The following is a 19,564-nucleotide window of genomic DNA, read 5'->3' as shown; positions in this document are numbered from 1 at the left end:
AGTACATTTTACGAGTTAATATACTAGACCATGGACTGATTGATACAGTATGTACCCTAAGTCACAATGGTATGTCAACTGGTGCTAGAACTCATGAGGCACAGTATCACATGACCAGTAGAGCTAAGTATCTTCTTAAAACATTATTTAAGAATGGATTTGGCCTCTCCAGTTTAGGCTTAATAGAGGATAGTGCCTTGTGTCTGAGATGAATTTCTTCCCCATCATGTTCCTGTGGTTCATTGTGACTCCAGTAGATTTATCAGTATGTTAGTGTAGTTAAATGTGTCTGGGATGGGGTATTTGCATGCATGAAAAACACATGAGCAAAGTGCTTAGTGAATATCAGGAAGGCAGACTGAGCAGTTTTGCATAGTCTGCTTTTTTCCCTCCTGTCTACTTTCTGCCCACTTCTGGTTGTGGATGATATTGAACATGAGTGATGGGGAAAAAATTAATTAGCAACTTTGTTTTACTCCCTCAGTTGTTTATATGCATGAGTTATCTCTTATCTCACAACAGCAAATTAGTGGTACTGCCTGCTTTTGTTCAGCTCCTACTTTCATCTCCACCTAGCACCAGTAATTATAGTTTTATAGATTCATTATTCATAGTCATGCCACCCACCCACACTTGTCTATAAAACAGTAGCCCATAAGTCTTGGCCAGTTTTACTGGAATGCATCAGATTATTTTCTTGAACCTGTTTAGAATCATCAGGAATTATAATTTCACTCCATATGTCATGTCCTTCTGCATTGATGCCTGCTCATGTTAACTGGTTATTCCTTCATCTTCCATGGCCCTTACCTAAAAAAAATGGAACCCACCATTTAAATCAAGGATGATGGGCGTTGTAGTCCCAAGCATCTGGAGGGCCGGAGTTTGCCTATGCCTGATTTAAGCAGCTAGTTTCTCACTTAAATTTGGTGTAATTTTAAATTGGCTACAATTTAATTATAGGTATTTATTTAACTGAGTTGGAATGCAGGCCTTGATACTAATTGGGGGGGGTATGAATCCTTGGGGGGCTATGAATAAAAGAATCGGCTGGGTGCCTGGATTCAAAATGCAGGGCTGAATGAACTCTCCAGCAGGAGAGAGCCCCCAGTAGCAGAGTTTAAACTCACAAAAGCCAAGCAGCACTATAGCATGGGAATATAGGCTATTAAACCCTTTTCATAACCCATGTAGTTGCCTACATCACTCCTTTCTTTTTACCCCTCTGGCAATGAACAAACCACACACTGTTAGTTTAAAAAGCTTTACTTACAAAAAAGTCAGATTCATGCATTTATCCAAGCAGCAGCAAGGAGAAGACAGAATGTACAGAATGAAAACTTCAAACGCGTGCTCTAAGCTTGCTCCTTGATCAGAGAGAGAACAGGAAGAGAAGGCTTCGCTTCCTAGCACATCAGAGAAGAGGGTGTGTGACATAGCCAAGTCTGGGAATACAGCTCTGTTTTCTTAACCCGTTCATGCAGTAACTAGCAATCATGCATATTATGTTTGACTGCAATTTCCCACAATTTTTTCATCTAAACCCCCGCTCCATTTTAATTCCTAATTGCTACTTAATTTAAGTAGGTATCTTACAAAAATCAGCAGATTAATAGGCCATAATTCGCAGTACAAGCTTCTCTACAGAGCTGTTATCTTACAGACAAATGTTGTCGTTTTTTGAGTTACCTTTCTGTATAAGTGGAAACTTTCCTGCTATCTTCCTTTCTTGCACACAGACACAATACACACACAGAAATACCTAAGGTTCCAAAACAAGACTTTTATTTCCAGCCTTGCTTCAGAAGAGCTACTTTAAACAGCAGTTAGAATACCCAAGGCTGCCAGCTAGCAAGTTCAAGTCAGAAATGTAAAATCATATTATGAAGAATGATCTTTGCAATTTCAAATTCATTTCCATAGTTTGGAATTTGGAATGGGTTCCTGTGAATATATTAAATTAGTATGTATGAGGAGGACAGAAGCTTGCTAAATTGCATTGTCCAATTAAAAAAACCACCATTTGCTATTTTGTTAGGATAAACTTGTGAACAGCAAAATGGTACAATTCTTGTAAGCTGCAAAGTGACTCCATTTAGTTTTCTCATAAACGTACCTCAAGATACAGAAAAATGAAGGTGTGAATTGGGGAAATCAGTTCACCATAACAAGCTGAAGCTAAAGTCAATCAGCTGCCATGGCCAGGGTTCTACAGACATTTTATATTTAGCGTGTGTTTTCTTATGTAAATGTGTCTCCATGGGACAGGAGTGTGTTCAGCTTGAATAACCTTATAGCAGTGTTTAAGTATGCAAAGTGTTTATATGTAAAGGGATGGAATCCTTCATAGTGACATCATGCACAAATGGATGAATATGTCAGTTGATTTCCAAGTGGCAACACTAATTTACCAGAGATTGTGTGTAAAAATTTATAATAAATATTTAAATCTACTTCTTGAACCAGAAGTGATGTTCCCCTGAGACTTTTTTATTGTCACTAGTTTCAGCTTAATCTGCTACTGTAATACAATGATTGTCCTAACCAATGGGATTAATGTCCACGAAGAGGACTGATCTCTTAACAGCCATCAAAGTTCTTTGGTCAGAAAAAAACACATCAGCACACTTTATAAATTCTGCTTGCTTTTTACACATCATACATTTGAGAAAAGTTGCTTGGTTGCTTAAAGGCTGCCTCTGCCCTGCAGCCTGTCCAAGAAGCTGTTAAATTTCCAACTGAAATGGGTCATCAAGTTCTGCTGCTAGATTTGGTTTGTGGAAGGCAAGCTGTGTGTCAGCTAACTCACACAGTGGAAGAGAGCGATAAGAATTCATTCGGTTTGCATCATGTTGAATAGGTTTCCACTGGAACTGCTTTGATCTGAAAGATAAATGGTGTGCTGGTTTCTTTCTGGCTAGTAGTTGTAAGAAGGATACTTTTCCAAATGATACAAAATTAAGACTTCTTCCTTAAATTTGGGAAATTAGGTGAGGGAATGGGGAGAGAATAGATTATATGGATAGCTAGGAGTCTGCAGATCACTTCCAATAATTTCTGGGAAACTACTAACAAGGCACACAAAGGGAATGGTAGATGCAAAAAGCAGTTTTTTGAAATACATGTTGCTACGGTATCAAACACACAGACTGCGCACTTGAGTATGAACTCATCTGTCAACAAAATTTAATTTTCAGTTGTCCTGTGTCTTTTATAAAGTGCAGCATTCTATTACGCCATGCAAGACTCGCATATCTGTTAAATTAACCTAGTATGGGCCAGTATGTTGTCGGTGAATAAAGAGGATTTAAATCCAAGTTGTACACACCTGTGTAGTCTGTCTATCTGCCTTTGCTTCAATTCTTCAGCAAGTTCATCATCTGTTACCATCTTTGAAGTGCAAGTGTCCCAAATCATCTATGGGATAACATACCACTCATTTACGCTGGGCAGAGAAGTGCCCTCAAAGTACACAGGGGGCAATGATTTCCCAGAAAATAAAGGTTTTTGGTGAAACAGCAACTATAATTACAAGGCTTTCCCAGAAGGAAGAAAGAACCTGTGGGGTGAGTTGGTGACACAATTGTGCAGTATAATTTTAGCTTCGAAGCAAAGGGTGATAGTAGCAGTAGGACTGAGAAAGGGTAATAAAATGGTTGCAAGGTAGTAAATTACTTTCTATAAAACATATATTACAGATCAAAAAAAATTTTTTTGTTCCGAAAGTAACAAAGTATTGTGTAAACAAAAAAAAAATTCCTTACAGTAGCACCTTAAAGACCAACTAAGTTAGTTCTTGGTATGAGCTTTCGTGTGCATACACACTGCTTCAGATACACTGAAACAGAAGTTTCCAGACCCTTCTATATAGTGAGAAGGTGGGGAGGGGTATTACTCAGAAGGGTGGTGGGAATGGGTGATTGGCAGATAGCTGTGATGAGCCTGTTGACGACTAACTTAGTTGGTCTTTAAGGTGCTACTGTAAGGATTTTTTTTTTGTTTTGACTATGGCAGACCACGGCTACCTATCTGTAACTGAAAGTATTGTGTATAATGTGTTTAGCCATTATGTTTGGTATATTAAAAGAACAGGGTTTTTTAGACAATTTCAAATCAATTTTACTTTTTATTTTTATTTTGTTACAATAATTTTATTTTGTTAGAAGCTGCTGGAGCAGGCAAAAAAAGTAGCAAAACCAGGATAAGCCAACATAATAGTTTTAAAAAATATATATATATTCTGAAAATCATGCTGTTTTCCAGTCCCTCCACGTGTCAAGCAGGCATAAAGCATTCATTTCCATAAAAAGAGCTGAGAAGAAGGCAGAGGACCAATACAGTACTCAGTGAACACTACATTAAATTTTATCCCATTTTCTGATTCTTCATATTTTTCATTATACTTATCAGAGACTTACAAAAATCGCAGATCTGCCCAGATATAAAAAGCTATGTAGTTTCACATCTCAAGAAATATTGAGCTTGGGGATGGGGAGTATACTGCTGAGTATTTCATTGGCTGCAGGCCACTTCATCAGATACATGAAATGTTATCCTTATCAGGAATATAGTATACCTGGCTTGGGGACAGGAGCTAGATGGTAATGAAGCCAAATGCTTATGTAAAGACAAGACAAGGGGATATACTCAGCTACCATAACTTTTAATCATAGTGGACCTTTTGAAATTAATGGACCTAACTTAGTCATGTTCATTAATTTCAATGTGTCTGCTCTAAATAAAACTCAAATACTGCCCAGTGATGATAATATTCCTACCTCAGCATCCATCTTGGATTTCTTCTGTGTGTCAAAGGTTCTTGTAGATTCCTGTCCAAAAGAGTCAGAGGTAGTTTCTGAACTTGGGTTGGATTCTGATAGTCCCCAAGATGACTTCTTTTTTATGTTCCATGGTTCTCTTTGACCAAATGTACCTTTTTTTAAAAAAAAAGTAAAGTTACTTTAAAATGCTATACTTGACAACCTCAGAATCTTCTCTGTTATGCATATCTTCAGTTTTTACTTGCATGTAGACAAAGGACTATATCCAACCAAGTTGTCCTGTTAGATAAAAACATCTGCCTGAGCAATGAAATTTCTGCTCCCTGCCTCCCCCAACCAATCTGCTCCAAAGGGTTGGAGAAAACCACAGGACAGATTTGGGAGGACAACAGGAGTGTAAAGGAAGAGGAAATCCCATTGTGCAGGTGGAAGACCTGCTAACTGAGTAACTTGATTGGATACAACCCAAAATAAAGCTTTCAAAAAACCAAAACCACTGTTACAGTACTAGGGAATGAACAACCACATAAGAACATAACGAGAGCTTGCAGGATCAGGCCAATGGCCCACCTAGACCAGCATCCTGCTCTCACAGTGGACACCTATGAGCATGCTTGTAGGAGACCAGCAAGCCGGACCCGAGCACAAGAGCAATCTCCAGCCCTATGCCTTCCAGAGACGTGTGCAAAAGCATTACTGCCTCAACTGTGGAGGACAAGCAGTAGCCATCATGGTTAGTAGCAATTGATAGACTTCTGCTCTTTGACAATGCATTGGTGATGGTTCCATTCCAGATGCAATCAGAGAAAGTTTGATGTGGCAAAAACAGGATCAGGGTATGTGGGTTGCAGACAGATCATGCAGTGTGTATAGTTATCAGTTTGTGTGTGCAACACCTTATTCCTGGGTCCAACAGGTGTCAAAATGTAAGCCAGGCTAGCTTCGTGATGAGATAATTGCCTGGGTGATGGGCCATTAAGAGAACATAGGATTAAGGGGGCTCTGTGCAATACAGCAAATAGGTAGGGCCCCTCAACTCACAGATAGTGAGAACGCCAAAAGCCAGAGTTTAGAGTTGAGTTTGGTAATGTTGTGATCTAGAAGGAAAGCCAGAAAGGCACAGCACGATGTTTGGTTTCTGTTTGAATTAAAGGCTGCTGCTATGAAGGAAACAATACTCTTGGGTTGTTGATGCTGTGAACCCCTCCACTGTAGGCTTAAGTTGTATATATGTGTAAATAAACCATATATCAAAGAGACCACAGCTTCCACTGTACCTCATTACCAAAAGGAAACATGAACCCTGGGTAAGCACTTGGAATCTCACACTGCTGGGAGATTGGAGTAGTGTGTAATAATGTATATGTATTACCATCTAAAATTAAATCTTACCTATATATTCCCCTTTTAGGCTCCACAACTTTGCATTATAGTCTAAAGAAGTAGTGAGGAGAAGCTGGTGCTCATTCATAAGGCTGATGCTACTCCATTGGAAAAAGAAAATGGGTTTAGTTTGTTATATTGACAACTGCTCTGAAAATAGGCACTGCTGTGGAATTTCCTTACTCTCTTAAACATCTTGTTTCTCAAGTTCTTTCCACAACTAGAATGGCAACACTCATAGAACTCCTCGATGCCAAGCCATACCCACATGCCCAACTTCCGACATCATATATGATGTCACGTGTGGGGCAAATAAAGACGCAGTTGAGCCAAAAGGGGGTTTGTACAAAGCCCTGCCATACACAGTACTTTGCCAGCGTAGACAACCGGCTGATGCTCAGGACTTGCAAAGCACAGTGCTGATAGTTGTGGCTTGCAAGGCACCTTGCATGGTGATAGGGAAAAACAGTCACCTAATGACATTGTGGTGTCATGTGCCTTTCAAATGTCATTGTGATGTCGTGTGCCTTTCAAAGTTGGCCCATTGGGATGGGGGGAGGGAGATAAGCACCCAGTGCATGTTGGTTTCTGCTTCCTTCACTGAGCAGCGAAGTGCTTGTCACAAGACAATGTTTACATTCCGCAGTCAAGTGCTGTTGGGTTTTCTCACGGGAAAGGAGACTGGATGTGACGTACACTGGTTTCCTGTTTTTCACTGTTCTTTGCAGTTCAGTGTGATTTCTCTCCGTGCTTTAGAGGAGAGAGGATGCCTTTCTCTGCTCCGGCAGAGGGAAGATGTTTTTTCTGTAAACTACCAGCTTTGAAGTGTAAATAAAGTAATATAGAGCATGTTGGCACGTACTTTTCATCATTCCGCTGTGCACTGGACACTGCTTATCTCCAACAGTGCACTGTCTGAATCCAGCTCCCCATTGCTCTTCTACAGGATCTGTGCTTTCCTACCCAAACAGGCAGTGCAGGCAAAAGTGCTACACTGCCACCACCAGTGCACCATGAGAAGGGGGCCTAAGATGTAAGTAAAGGGAGCTTGTCCCCATTGGATTCGCCAGCTTTCCTCATGGGCCTTGTGTTCCTCAGCGTATCTTACCTGGTTATGCTGCAGTTGTGAGTGTTCCAGCTGTGAAGTACTATTTGAAAAAAAGAAGGAGGGGAGACTAAGGTAAGGACATACTGTACACTCGGGAGCAAATATGAAACATTTGGGTTTTGAATAAAAATGTTTCTCTCACAAACTGGTGGCTTGGCTTCTGGGCCATTAATGGCATATTCTGCAATGTTCCAGATATAGAGAAAGCCCAGTTGGTCTCCTGCACACAAGAGGAAGTCCTTGTCATCAACTGCCACGTCACTGACTGTGGATCTCTCTCTTGACTGCAAGCAAGGAAAAATAAATAAAATAAATAACAATCGTGTATGCTGGATTGCAGAAGCTTCAATACTAAAGTTGTGGCGGAAATGCATTATTTTATTTTTACTCTCAAGAGGGAGGACTAACAGCATAATTCTGTGATGATGTTCTCAGAAATAAATTCAGCCGAGTTCAATGGAACTCACTCCCTGCCCTGCCTAGAAGGGTGCGTTGGATTGAAGCTTCTTTGCACTCTAAGGAGCACTTCGTTACTTGTGTCACTTTTGGTGAATGATTAGTTTTGCATTTCAGTTGGTGCATGTGGTGAGATTTTAAGTGCAATTTCGGCACACACAGGCAAGAAGTGCCTACATTTTAAGGTTGCCCTTAAGTCAAGCAAACATGTGAAATGCATGGATCCAGCCCAACTATCAATAGGCTTTTGTTAACTCTTTATTTTGATTGCACATTATGTTACCTATTGGGTTGCTTCTAATGTAATACCAACCCATGGTTTTGCGCTATGCAAACAGGGTTGTTCGAGGGGATAGGGTTGTGCATGCCCCATACTCTGTATCCCCTAAAGTAACCTGTTGCCCTCAGGGAGGGATACCACTGAGAGTCAGCTCTCAGTCTATCTAGCTTCTGTATGTGGAAGCAGCAGGGTGGCATCTTGTCCTTTGTCTCTGATCGCAAAATGCCCTGGGCTAGCACTGTCTCTGGGTTCACCTTGATGCTTAGACTACCATCCTATGAAAAGTCAGAAGAGGATACAGGCAAAGCCCTAATGCACAGAGCAATCCTATGCATATTTACACAGAAGTTGACCCTACTGCATGCAATGGGGCTTACTCCCCCAGTAAGTGTAGCTAGCAGGGGAAGGGAACCTATGACATTCCAGATGTTGCTGGACTCCAGCATGGACAGTGGTCTGCAAAGATACGAGTTGTGATCTAGCAACATCTGGAGGACCACTACCTACCTAGCCTTGCTGTTTAGGATTGCAACCTAAATGAATGTGTGCCACTTCCAGTTATGACTTATTTAAAGATCTAGTTCTTATTTTGTTTGTTTCCAAACTGTTAGGAATCTCACAGCACTAATAAAAACATACAGAGGCCTTACAAATGGAAATTAGCAACATATAAAACATTTTTCCAGAAAATGAGCAGCACTTACACTAGAGAAATAAGCAAAAAGTCTCCCACGGCCATATATATTCCAGAATGCAATATAACCTGGGAAATAACAGCAATCACGGTATCAATAACAGTATCACAAAGATGAAAATGAGATTTTCTGCATTCCCCCCTTAAAGTAGAAGTCTGCCCTGTGGTTGGGGGTGGGGTGGGGAGTGTTGGTTTTCTGCTAGAAACTCTGAAACCTGAATTTTTTCTCTGTACTGATATGTTCATTCTCACCCTACAATGGTCACACAATAGGCTCTATACAGACTCTTTCAGAAAGCTTCTACAGAGTAACATCCTCCCACAAATCTAGGTACTGACGCAAGGCCTAAAGCCTCTTCCCAATATGCAGTTGGCACAAGGAAGAAATTTTGAGTTGCCTTTCTTAAGAAAGGATCTCCCTTGCTAAAATGCCTGTTTGATCTGAGTGCTTCTTTCAACAGCACTAATCTTAAGAGGCATTGCCTCTTAAGTGTCAATGGTTGAACAACATCCTCTTAATAATATTTTGTATTTGGGTATCACTCTCAGGTGCTTCGAAGTGCTTCCTGTGCATTAGATAACTGTCATCCTTACAGTAACCATGTAAATCAGGATTATTCTCTCCCATATTGCAAATGGGGGGACTAAAGGAGAGAGGGAGAGGGAAAGACTCTTACCTAAAGCCATTGAGTTAATGGCGGAGGTGAGCTTTGGACTGGGGGCTCCACCTGATTGGCCACAGTGCTACACCATCAAAGTCACAAGTGCTGCAACTTACGACAGCCTCAGGTGCCATCGGGGTGTTTCCCCCCACCTCCCTGCCATGCTTGCCTGATATATGGATTGGGAGGAAAGCTCTAATGGCTGCAATGGGAGTTTTTTTCTCCCAATAACAATAGTTGGATGACATCCACACCAACATTTAAAACGCTTTGTTTCTCCTAAAGAATCCCAGGAACTGTAGTTTGTTATGGGTGCTAGGAATTATAGCTCTGTGAGGAGTAAACTGCAGTTCCCAGATTTCAGGGGGTGGGGAAGCAATGTTCTTTAAATGTATGGTGTGAGGAATGCAGCAAGGCTGAAGTCCCCAGCCTCCCAAATCACCTTTCACACAATTGATAGTTGTATGAATGGTGTCCTGCCTAGCCTGGCCCTGAAACACCCTTTGGACTGCAGCCCCTTGCACTGCATTGGCAGCCATTTTGAAGGGTTCCCCAATCACTGAGCAGGTTTTTGGTGAGCACCTGGAGCCGTGAGAAGAATATGGGATCTAAGCATATGTAGGCCTCTGAACCCCAGCCCCACTCTATCATCTATATCTATCTATCTATCTATCTATCTATCTATCTATCTATCTATCTATCTATCTATCTATCTATCTTACTTTTGTCTTTACCTCTAGGTCCACTAGCCACTAACATTGCAGCTGTTTTCTTCTTTTCCAGCCTTGATAAGAGGAAAATGATTTTATTGATGGTTAAATCCTCTGGGAGGGGACAAAAAGAACCATTAAAGCATTTCCAGCAAAATTTCCACAATCTCACACCAGCACAGGATATTTGTCAGCAATGCATTTCACTGTTGTAATCTGTAAAGCCAAGCCCAGCTCGCCCAGGTACAGTGGGAGACTCCACAAGACACTTCCTCTCACACACAGGTTTGTGGCACCATCAAAACTAGCAAATTTATTACTGAATAAGTTCTTGTGGGCAACAGGTGTTATCCGCAATTGATGGCACAGGTACATATACCTGCAGGTACACAGAGGCTGGCAATTGGGTGACATTTCCATTGTGTGGACTCTGCGCTCCTACAATAAACTCTCACAGGAAGCACCCTCAGTCCAGGCTTGAGATGGTGCACATCTAACATTTACCAACTATGCGAGCAGGCAGGGAGACTGGTGTCAGTAGTGGAGGCAGATGGAGGCCACCTGTGCATATGATTACCACTCCTTGGAGAGCGGCTTTAATTGTTCTGTGTGGGAGGATGTTGCCGTATGTCAGGTAAAGGTGTAGCACCTTGTCACATAGTAAAATTTGCTCACAGCTTCCTCAATCTGCTTGATTCGTATTGTAATTTGAAAACACACCAAATGACTTGGGAGTCTAATTTCAGGGCGGCTTTTAACTCAACATTTTGTACTTGGAAATGGAGACCCAGATTAAAAAAAACTTGGTTCATCTTGTGATTTGAAAACACACCAAATGACTTGGGAGTCTAATTTCAGGGCGGCTTTTAACTCAACATTTTGTACTTGGAAATGGAGACCCAGATAAAAACAACCCTGTGTGTATCAACATAGCCACTTTCCCCTTTAAAATATGTAGCAACAACAATGGGGGCTGGAATTTGCACATACTGTGGCTGTCACACAGAATAATATTTAAATGGCTTCAAGTAGTTATTGCCTGGTCAGCTAGGTTTGTGCAGTGGTTGTAGCTCACTGTGCAATTTACTCCAACTACCAGAGATTTTTTTTTACCATTTATGGTGGCGCAGACAAGAAATCCATTTTAAAAACATTTTCATTACTGACACTGTACATACTTTGCTTTTCACTTCTCTCACCACACCTTGTGAGTTCAAGCTTTTATTTTAGCACAGCAAAAGGTCTAATCCTACTCACCTGTTTCTCCTTCCCTTGCTGCTCTGTCTACAGCATGAAGACGGCTGCAGAGATGTCCCGATAGCAGATTCCATATGAGAACTTCACCATCAAAACTAGAAGTGGCCAAGAAATGTGGAGGACACGAAGCTAAACATAAAATATCGTCCTTGTGGCCCTGTTCCTGCATGGTGCAATGGCAAAGTGGTCATTCTCATGCCGTCATTGCCCTATCAAGCACACATGGGATGTATCTTATGCTCTAAACTAAGAGTAAAGAATCTCTGGCTCTCCACATGTTATTGGTCTCCCAAGTCTCATCAGTCCCATCCAGCATGGCTATTTGGCAGGGATAACAGATGTTGTAGTTCAGCAACATTTTTGTGGCCCTGCCCCTGCTCTAAGCAAATTCATATAGAAATCTTTTCAACTTTTATTCATGTTTAACTACCATTTCTCACTGCAAGTTAATGTCCTACCATACTTCTAATCCAGTCCAGTTGTGGGTATGATCCTTCAACGACTTCATCATCAATATCCTGAAATTAAAAACTTTTCAGTTCCATCTTTAGTTCCAGAGATTCATAATTCTTTTATGGATAAACAAAAAAAAATTGTTTTACTTAAACATAGGTTAATAATGTATGTTGAAGCAGTGCTACTGGTGCTACTCATATTTCTAGAAAAAGGCAATGCTGAAGCTATAGATGAAAAATATTGTCAGACAACTTTGCCTTTCATTTACATCCATGGGGTAGGCAGGATCAGCTGTAGACTCAAGGCTATTCTGATTGGGGGGGGGGGACCATATAATAGAGATTAGAAACATAATAACAGCCAACTGGGTTAGACCAAAGGTCCATATAATTTGGCATCATACTTAGAAATGAGCATAGGAAACTGTTTTATACCAAGCCACACCATCAATCCAACCAGATGTGTATTGTGGCATTAGCTCACTTTGGTTTCAGACAGAGGTGTTTCCCAACCCTACTTGGTGACTGAACCTAGGACCTTCTGCACATAAAGACTGTGCCCTGTCCCTGAGCTACAGTCATTCCCCAAAACTTCCTCCAGTGACCCATCAGATGCCTCGAGGAAGCCTACATGGGATATCTTGAAGGAAACACCCCACTCCCAGTTGTGCTCCCTGGCATGTGTTAGAAGCATTCTGCCTTTGAACATGTAGTTGACATTACTAATAGCCTCCAATAAACCAATCATACTTATGCACATATAGACATCACACTTTCTGTTCATGTCTGTAGTGTTAAGAGGGAATGGGAACTGTTCATACTACTCAAAGAAGTCATTGGCTGTAAGGAAAAGCTCCTTGAACTGATCAGACAAAAAACATTCGAAAAACCTGCCCAGACAGGTGTCCATTATCCTGAACAAGTCATTTTCCATATTAGATGCCTGTCCATCTTTCGGGTGCACAATGCTGGTATAGTTATTCTGGGCTTCCAATTTCTTACTGAGTTCATTGTGGAACACCTAAAATTTCCCATTTTTGGCCTCCCCAACATCTTATAGTGGAGCAGCTAGACTTAACATTTATTTATACTTACTGGGAAAATACTGATCTTCTGTCCCAATCCAACAGAGATGATGTATCTTTTAAAAAATTGAAATGTGTTATTTCAAGAGGAAAGCCAATTCTAATATAACCCCTTTTGTGTTGGATTCCAAAAGGAAACAACTACATAAGCAGTGTGGCATCACTGATTTTCATATGTATACAAAAATCCAGAAGCTTAACAAACAATGACTTATTTCGCGCTGACTGGCATGATTTATCATCCTTAATCTACCTGTACCCACCATCACAAGTGTTACATGTATTCTCAGCAAGTGTAAGGGCTATAAATACACCACAGTGGTACCTTGGTTCTTGAACTTAATCCATTCCGGGAGTCGTTTGACTCCCGAAACCGTTTGAAAACCAATTGGCACAGCTTCCAATTGGCTGCAGGAGCTTCCTGCACTCAAGCGGAAGCCATGTTGGACATTCAGCTTCTAAAAAACATTTGAAAACTGGAACACTTACTTCCAGGTTTGCAGCGTTCAGGAGCCAATTTATTTGACAACTAAGCCATTCAAGTACCAAGGTACCACTGTAAGTTTAAAACACTAATGTTGGAAACCCAAACACTCAGCTGCAAGTATGTCTCATAAAATTCTTACTCCGAGGTAAAACTCTCTATTTTTTATTTGCGTTACTGCCAAGTAAGTGTGCAAAAGGAGGGAGGAGAAAGCTGTATCTTCCCAGATGTTGTTGGACTTGAAGTCTAGCCCCAGGAAGTATAGCCTATGGTCAGAAATTATGGTAACTGGAGTCTAGCAACATCTGCGGGGCCACAGGTTCCCCACCCATGCAAATTGCATACAAAATATGCACAGCCTTTCCTGAAGACTTATTGGGTAACTTCAATACTTTTCTATGCTGCCAGAGTTTATGTGTGTTTCAACTGGCTGACTTGTCTGAAACGTCCATCTTGCAGGTGTCCAAATTATTCTTATAAGATCATTCGGTACAGACCTCTTCCCAGCTTACTTGTATTTTCTTAGCCATTTATACTTTTCATTTTTAAAATTGAAACAACAACATCCTTTGTACCTGTTGTCGTAAAGATCAGCATAGGTGCAAGCAGTGACTTCATCAGCCGAACTGATAGCTGAAAGAGAGAGCAAATGATGATCATGTTGCAGTTGCTGGCAAAATATCAGAGAAACTAAGAGGCTGGCCATTAGCTCTCTACCTTGCTTAATGGTATGCATGTATCCAAGGGTGCTGCTATCCCATTTCTTCAGACTGCCATCTGCGCCACCAGTGATCAACCTAGACAGCAGGGGGAAACTGTTCGTTGTAATGGAATTGCAAACTGGCAATTGAATTAATGACAACTGACAGTATAGAAAATTGTTGGTAAAACTGTTGTCTATTCAGCTTACTGGCTTTGTACCTCCTGCTGATCATGCTGTGCACACTGCATCGTTGATGCTTCCCACCCACACATATCTACATCAATCTTCTGATGCTCAGGATCAAGTATTGGCATGGCTGGGCATCTGTTGATGACTCACCGTCCCAACAGGGGACCTGCTGACAAGAACTCCCTAGACCTGCTAATAGTGAGAAAGTAGGCTTGGGGGCGGGGAGTGGGGGCGGGGTGTCCATAGATAACAGAACAGACACTGATAAACTTAACATCTGCTCATTCCATGAATGCATCAGAAGCGTTTTCCTACCTGGATATTATTACCCACCCGCCCTTCAAAATAACTAACTCTGAAAGAGCTCTAAGTTTGACAGCTGGAGAATATCATAATAAGGAGCAAGGAGAACACAACTCAACTCTACCTGTATCTATAGGTGTGGCTGGTGGTACCTACCTGCCAGAAGCATCTCCGCAGCTTTCCAGGAGGCAATGGGACAAGGTGTGGGGAGATTGATGCAGTACCAGTGAATTCAACCTCCTTGCACCCTTATTCTTCACCTCCTGGGAAGCTGAATCAACACACATCCTGGGAGGTCAGGTAAGCACTGCTGCCCTTCCCTGCTGGCTGCTCTTGTAGATCTATCTCTGTGAGTGTGCATGGATGCAAGTGCGTGTGCATATATATTTCTAGACTGCCCTACACAATACAGTTTTAATGCAAAGCATTAAAACACACCAATACCTATTTCTACAATCAATTAGGACATCGGTACAAACACAGCATAAATTAAAACAACAGAAAATAGAAACAAATGAGACACAAGCCAGCCTCAACAAATTATACCTCCTTGCCTCCAAAACCCTGGTGGTGGAGGTGTGACCTTTGGAGGTGAGAAGGTGTAATTGTGATAATCTGATGATAACTAGATATTTGAATACCTCTTTCCAATGGCATCTAAGGCCATGCAAGTTATAGCAGCTCCTCCATGAGCTTCATGTACTTTAACAATCAGCTGTCCAGTTTTAAGATCCCACACTTTTATAACCTATTAGAAGAAATAAAAGGGATAGGAATGGGGAACTGAGGACTGATCTCTCTTCTCTTGTGCTGAATAAATAAATAAATAAACAAACATAAAGAGAGGAGAGGAGGAAGCTTAAAGGTCACAAGAAAAGATGCCTAGAAACTATTTCTAAAATTCAGAATAAAATTAGCATTAACTGTTGAAGATGCAAAAGTTTCACCTGAACTGGGACAGCAGGGAGTAAAGGCATCAGAATCCACCTCTTTGTCCTAAAGCTGGCTTTTCAAGCCCTGCTTGCTACCACTTGGGTATGGCAAGAATTCCGAAACCAGCACAAAGGGGAAAGGCAAGGCAAAATAAAGGGCAAAGAGGGACTGTGTGTACCTGATACTAATTCTATGGCTAATAAATGATGGTTTGTAAGGCCAGGAATGTTGCACACAAACTGGGTCACAGTCTCAGGGTTACTTACGGAGTCTTCTGAGCAACTAATCACATGCTGCAGTTGCTGGTTATACTGGCAGCAAAAGATAGGCTTGTTATGGGATGTGCCTGATTCTTGGTTCTGATTCTCCCTGAAAAAGATAACACAAGATGACGAAGAGGAGAAGTACACCGGGACGGCGTTCAGATGATTATCCCAGGGTTCATAAACCATGATTTATGAAGCTGTGCATGAGTGCCATGGATAGGTGACCCAGTTTTAGTGTGAAGCTCCTGATGTGCATTAAACCAGAGTCTCCTGCTACATCCAAACTGGGGACACTCTGCCTTAATGACAGTTAACAATTCACTTTCCTGGTTTGTATACTAACACTCACCCAGAGCTCCCTGGTTCAGATGCAACAGAAAACTCTGATTTCATGCAAACAAGGATTTGCAGCAGGAGGAGAGAAGGGGCAAAGGAGAGCACTGTTTCATGGCTTCACAAACCAGTCATCTGAAAATGGCCTGAATATGGGCATGTTTTAATCTCAATATATTTTCCAGGGCAGACACTTACAGTTCTTTTAATGCCATGAATTGGAGAACTGCGTGACTAGGAAAATATCTGACTCTGGTTTTATCTAAATCCAAAAGAGATACACGTGGGGCTATAATCAGGACTTCTTATTTGTTTGTGCTGTTTTGACCACTTTGAGTGTCAAAGCAAGAATCACAGGCAGTGGCGGTGGGGGGCCTTGCTCTAGAGCAGGGTTTTCCAAACTTGGGTATCCAGCTGTTTTTGGACTACAACCTCCATCATCCCTAGCTAGCAGGACAGGGGTGATGGGAATTGTAGTTCAGAAACAGATGGAGACCCAAGTTTAGGAAACCCCGCTCTATAGTAAATTTTGATTTAAATAATGCTGTTCAAGTTAGTGCTTGCATAACGTATGTGTTTTTGATGTCTCTTCTACATGGAGCAATGTATTGGTCACCACCCATTTGATTTTATGTAGTAATATTCAAACACACTGCCCATAGAAGAAACTATGTATAGATTGTGCTTGCCTCAATGTCTACAGCAGATTGGTATATTGTTTGCCTACTTATATTGGAATTGTAGGAGCCCAAAAGTTTCAGCTGCAACATAAAGGGCTTGCAAGTCAGGTGAAAAGTAGCAGGCTTCCATCTCCCCTCTGATTTGGCTGGCTTTGGGCATGACTGTGAGGAGGCAGGAATGGTCTTCAATATCCCAAACCTTTGAGAAGAAATATACGAGTTCAGAAAAGCTGTCACCCATATCACAAATCTATTGCCCTGATAGTACAAAAACTGTCCCATGGTAAATGATTGAAAAAATAAATTGATCAGCCCAGTTATCTCCTGAGATTGTCACAATATATAAATATATCTCCCCCAATTCTTTCCCAGGTATTAAGACATTAAGATTTTGAGTTCCATGAGGCAGAACTTTCAGAAAAGTGAAATCTTACAAGTGAAAACAGTGATTTGCCATTCTTCGTGACTGATAAGACCTATTAGCACTTAGTGGTTGTTCAATAACACATGCGGATAAAATTGTGTGAGAGAAAAATGGATTCACCGAACACCTAAGGAAGCCTCCAGCTGTTACTTCCTTTCTAGCAAATTGAGAAGCAATCATATTGCAACACTGGAAGTGCGAACTGTACCTCTAGGAAGAGGTAGCTACTTGTGCAGAGGTTTAGTTCTATGGCTACCATTATCTCCATCCACCCTTCCTTCTACTTTTTAGCACTGATCACTGACTCTGACACTACTAAACATTCCATGCCGGTTTCAGGTGTTAGGTAGACCATATGTTGCAAAATCCTGTATCTGGGAATCTAAACCACACACAGAGAGAAAAGCCCAAACCAGCATTTCAGTGTGTGTCTGATTGCCCGAGTTGTGACATCTCCGCCCCCACCCCCGGACATTATAGTGACTCCTTGCTTGGGATGAATAGGCCATCTGGCATATGAGACAAGCATGACTGGCAAGTTCATATGACACCATGGCAATTGCATATGATACCACACTGAAGAAACCTTTGCAGGGATCTGCAGGTTTTGTTCTGTGTTTGATGCAAGCGGAGGAGGCACGATAGTTCAGTGGCAGAGCACACAGAGATCTGTACTTAGACACACTTATTATAGACAATCCACAGAATCCAGGCTATGTGGTCATAGCCTGTCCCATTTGTGGAATGCTCTCCCTAGGAAGGCTCGCCTGGTGCCATCATTACATATCTTCAGGTGCCAAGCAAAAATGTTTCTCTTCAAGCAGGCATTTGACTGATGAACATTCTATGGGTTTTTTATGTGTTTGTGGGCTGGGGTTATTGGTTTGTTTTTGTTTTATTATGTATTTTGTATTCTCATTTTGCATCTTTCTGTTGTGAACTGCCCTGGGGTCTTTGGATGAAGGGTGGTATACAAGCTGTACTAGTAGTAGTAGTAAAAAAACCAAGTAGTTCATTGCCGATCAAAACCCTTACCTTGATGGTGCTGTCCAGAGAAACTGATAAAATATTTGTACTGCCATGAGCAATGCATAGGAAACCAACTGGGGAAGTATGTCCTCGCAGTATTGCAATCGGCCACCTAGTGTAGTGGCAAACATATTTTTGGTTAACTTAGGAGTAATTTGCTCAGCAATCAAGCATCAGAGAGCCTATAGATTTCTGTAAAATTAATAAGATAAAGCACTTCCCACAGCTGTCAACTTTCCCCTTTTCTTGTGAGGAATCCTATTCGGAATAAGGGAATTTCCCTTAAAAAAAGGGGAAAGTTGACAGCTATGAGCACTTCCATTCACAGTAAGGTTGAAATGCAATTGTGAATACACCTCCTGCACAGCCACCAATCCATTTAAAAGTGCATTGAAAACTGCATTTCTGTCCGCCACGTATGCTCATGAATAGCATGAGAGAGCCTCAGACGTGCTTTTGGGTGGCATGTGTGAAATCCATCTAATAACACTTTGTCACGGGGAAGGTTAATTGTCATTGAGTCAACCACCTGCTGCTTCTCTACCTCCACTTTATATTCTTTTTATTTAAATTGTAAGCTCCTCAGGGCAGGGCCCTGTTCTGATGCACTCTGTGTAGAAGCAATATGCACATTCTATAGACAACAGAATTATCCAAAAGACTTACCAAGAAAGTACCGGTATTTTCACTTTTACATATGTTTAGGGCTGAAACATAAGAGCTTGCAGTTGCAAACACATGCACATATACACATTACGGTTTGGAACTATTCTTTAAAGGTTTGCTCTTCTGTGAAGAACGTTTGCATTGGAACAACATAATGATAGCTTTAAAAAAATACCTCAAAGCCATCAGCTAGCAAAAGGATAGAAATAGGCAAGTTTTAACCCATTTAGCTTTATTTACCCAGGGACATAAGGGTTCCATAGACGGATATTCCGGTCCAAACCACCAGTCACAAGAATATTGCTTTCTCTGCAGAAGTCAAAGGTCTTGACTCCTTTGTGCACCTTAAAAACAGATTCATCACACTGAAAGCGCCTTGCTGGAGAAGAAGTAGCTTGTGGGGCGAATTTGTTATGGCTGACAGTGCTAGAACCCATCAGAATTTTCAAGCGATGCTTCACATTTTTGGTTCTGCTAACATAACCTGTGACAAGAAAATAGAAGAATTGCATGGGAAGGGAAGGAAGACAAACTGAAAGCCCTCGAGGTAGAGAGAGAATTGATTCCATTCCTAGGAAAGGGCTGTAAGCTCAGGTGGTAGAGCATACGCTTTCCATGCAAAGTTCCAGGTCGCCAGGGAGGAGAAATTTGATTCAGTGTGCATTTAAAGCCAAATCTATCAA

The 19,564-nt window shown here is 41.3% G+C and overlaps 1 protein-coding gene and 1 long non-coding RNA gene across 6 annotated transcripts in view; one reads left to right on the top strand and one right to left on the bottom strand.

Annotated features, from left to right (window-relative positions):
- Positions 1 to 1,250: 1,250 nt before the first annotated feature.
- The window catches only part of LOC310852293 (cilia- and flagella-associated protein 337-like), a 29,317-nt gene continuing 11,003 nt past the window's right edge, over positions 1,251 to 19,564 (bottom strand). For 2 of the 5 annotated variants that reach the window (XM_083755611.1, XM_083755612.1), the window contains exons 9-26: positions 19,122 to 19,365; positions 18,222 to 18,327; positions 16,810 to 16,961; positions 15,750 to 15,852; positions 15,192 to 15,298; positions 14,073 to 14,152; positions 13,931 to 13,988; positions 12,882 to 12,927; positions 11,790 to 11,849; positions 11,332 to 11,494; positions 10,099 to 10,188; positions 8,713 to 8,771; positions 7,415 to 7,556; positions 7,273 to 7,312; positions 6,174 to 6,265; positions 4,779 to 4,933; positions 3,329 to 3,417; positions 1,251 to 2,883 (exon numbers count right to left, since the gene is read on the bottom strand). In XM_083755611.1, the coding sequence (XP_083611737.1) occupies positions 2,727 to 2,883; positions 3,329 to 3,417; positions 4,779 to 4,933; positions 6,174 to 6,265; positions 7,273 to 7,312; positions 7,415 to 7,556; positions 8,713 to 8,771; positions 10,099 to 10,188; positions 11,332 to 11,494; positions 11,790 to 11,849; positions 12,882 to 12,927; positions 13,931 to 13,988; positions 14,073 to 14,152; positions 15,192 to 15,298; positions 15,750 to 15,852; positions 16,810 to 16,961; positions 18,222 to 18,327; positions 19,122 to 19,365 (1,943 nt within the window). In that variant the 3' untranslated portion in view covers positions 1,251 to 2,726. The remainder of the gene's footprint in view (positions 2,884 to 3,328; positions 3,418 to 4,778; positions 4,934 to 6,173; positions 6,266 to 7,272; positions 7,313 to 7,414; positions 7,557 to 8,712; positions 8,772 to 10,098; positions 10,189 to 11,331; positions 11,495 to 11,789; positions 11,850 to 12,881; positions 12,928 to 13,930; positions 13,989 to 14,072; positions 14,153 to 15,191; positions 15,299 to 15,749; positions 15,853 to 16,809; positions 16,962 to 18,221; positions 18,328 to 19,121; positions 19,366 to 19,564) is intronic. The other 3 variants (XM_083755613.1, XM_083755614.1, XM_083755615.1) reach the window with 3 other exon arrangements.
- On the top strand, positions 6,264 to 7,592 carry LOC310852592. Its single transcript, XR_014568298.1, has 3 exons — positions 6,264 to 6,738; positions 7,072 to 7,344; positions 7,468 to 7,592. It is a non-coding gene; the product is annotated as an uncharacterized lncRNA (long non-coding RNA).

The sequence above is a fragment of the Podarcis gaigeae genome (assembly GCF_964106915.1).
Source record: "Podarcis gaigeae genome assembly, chromosome: 9".
In the NCBI taxonomy this organism is placed as follows: Eukaryota; Metazoa; Chordata; class Lepidosauria; order Squamata; family Lacertidae; genus Podarcis; species Podarcis gaigeae.
Note: the sequence above shows the minus strand (reverse complement) of the source record. Positions and strands in the feature narration are given on the sequence as shown.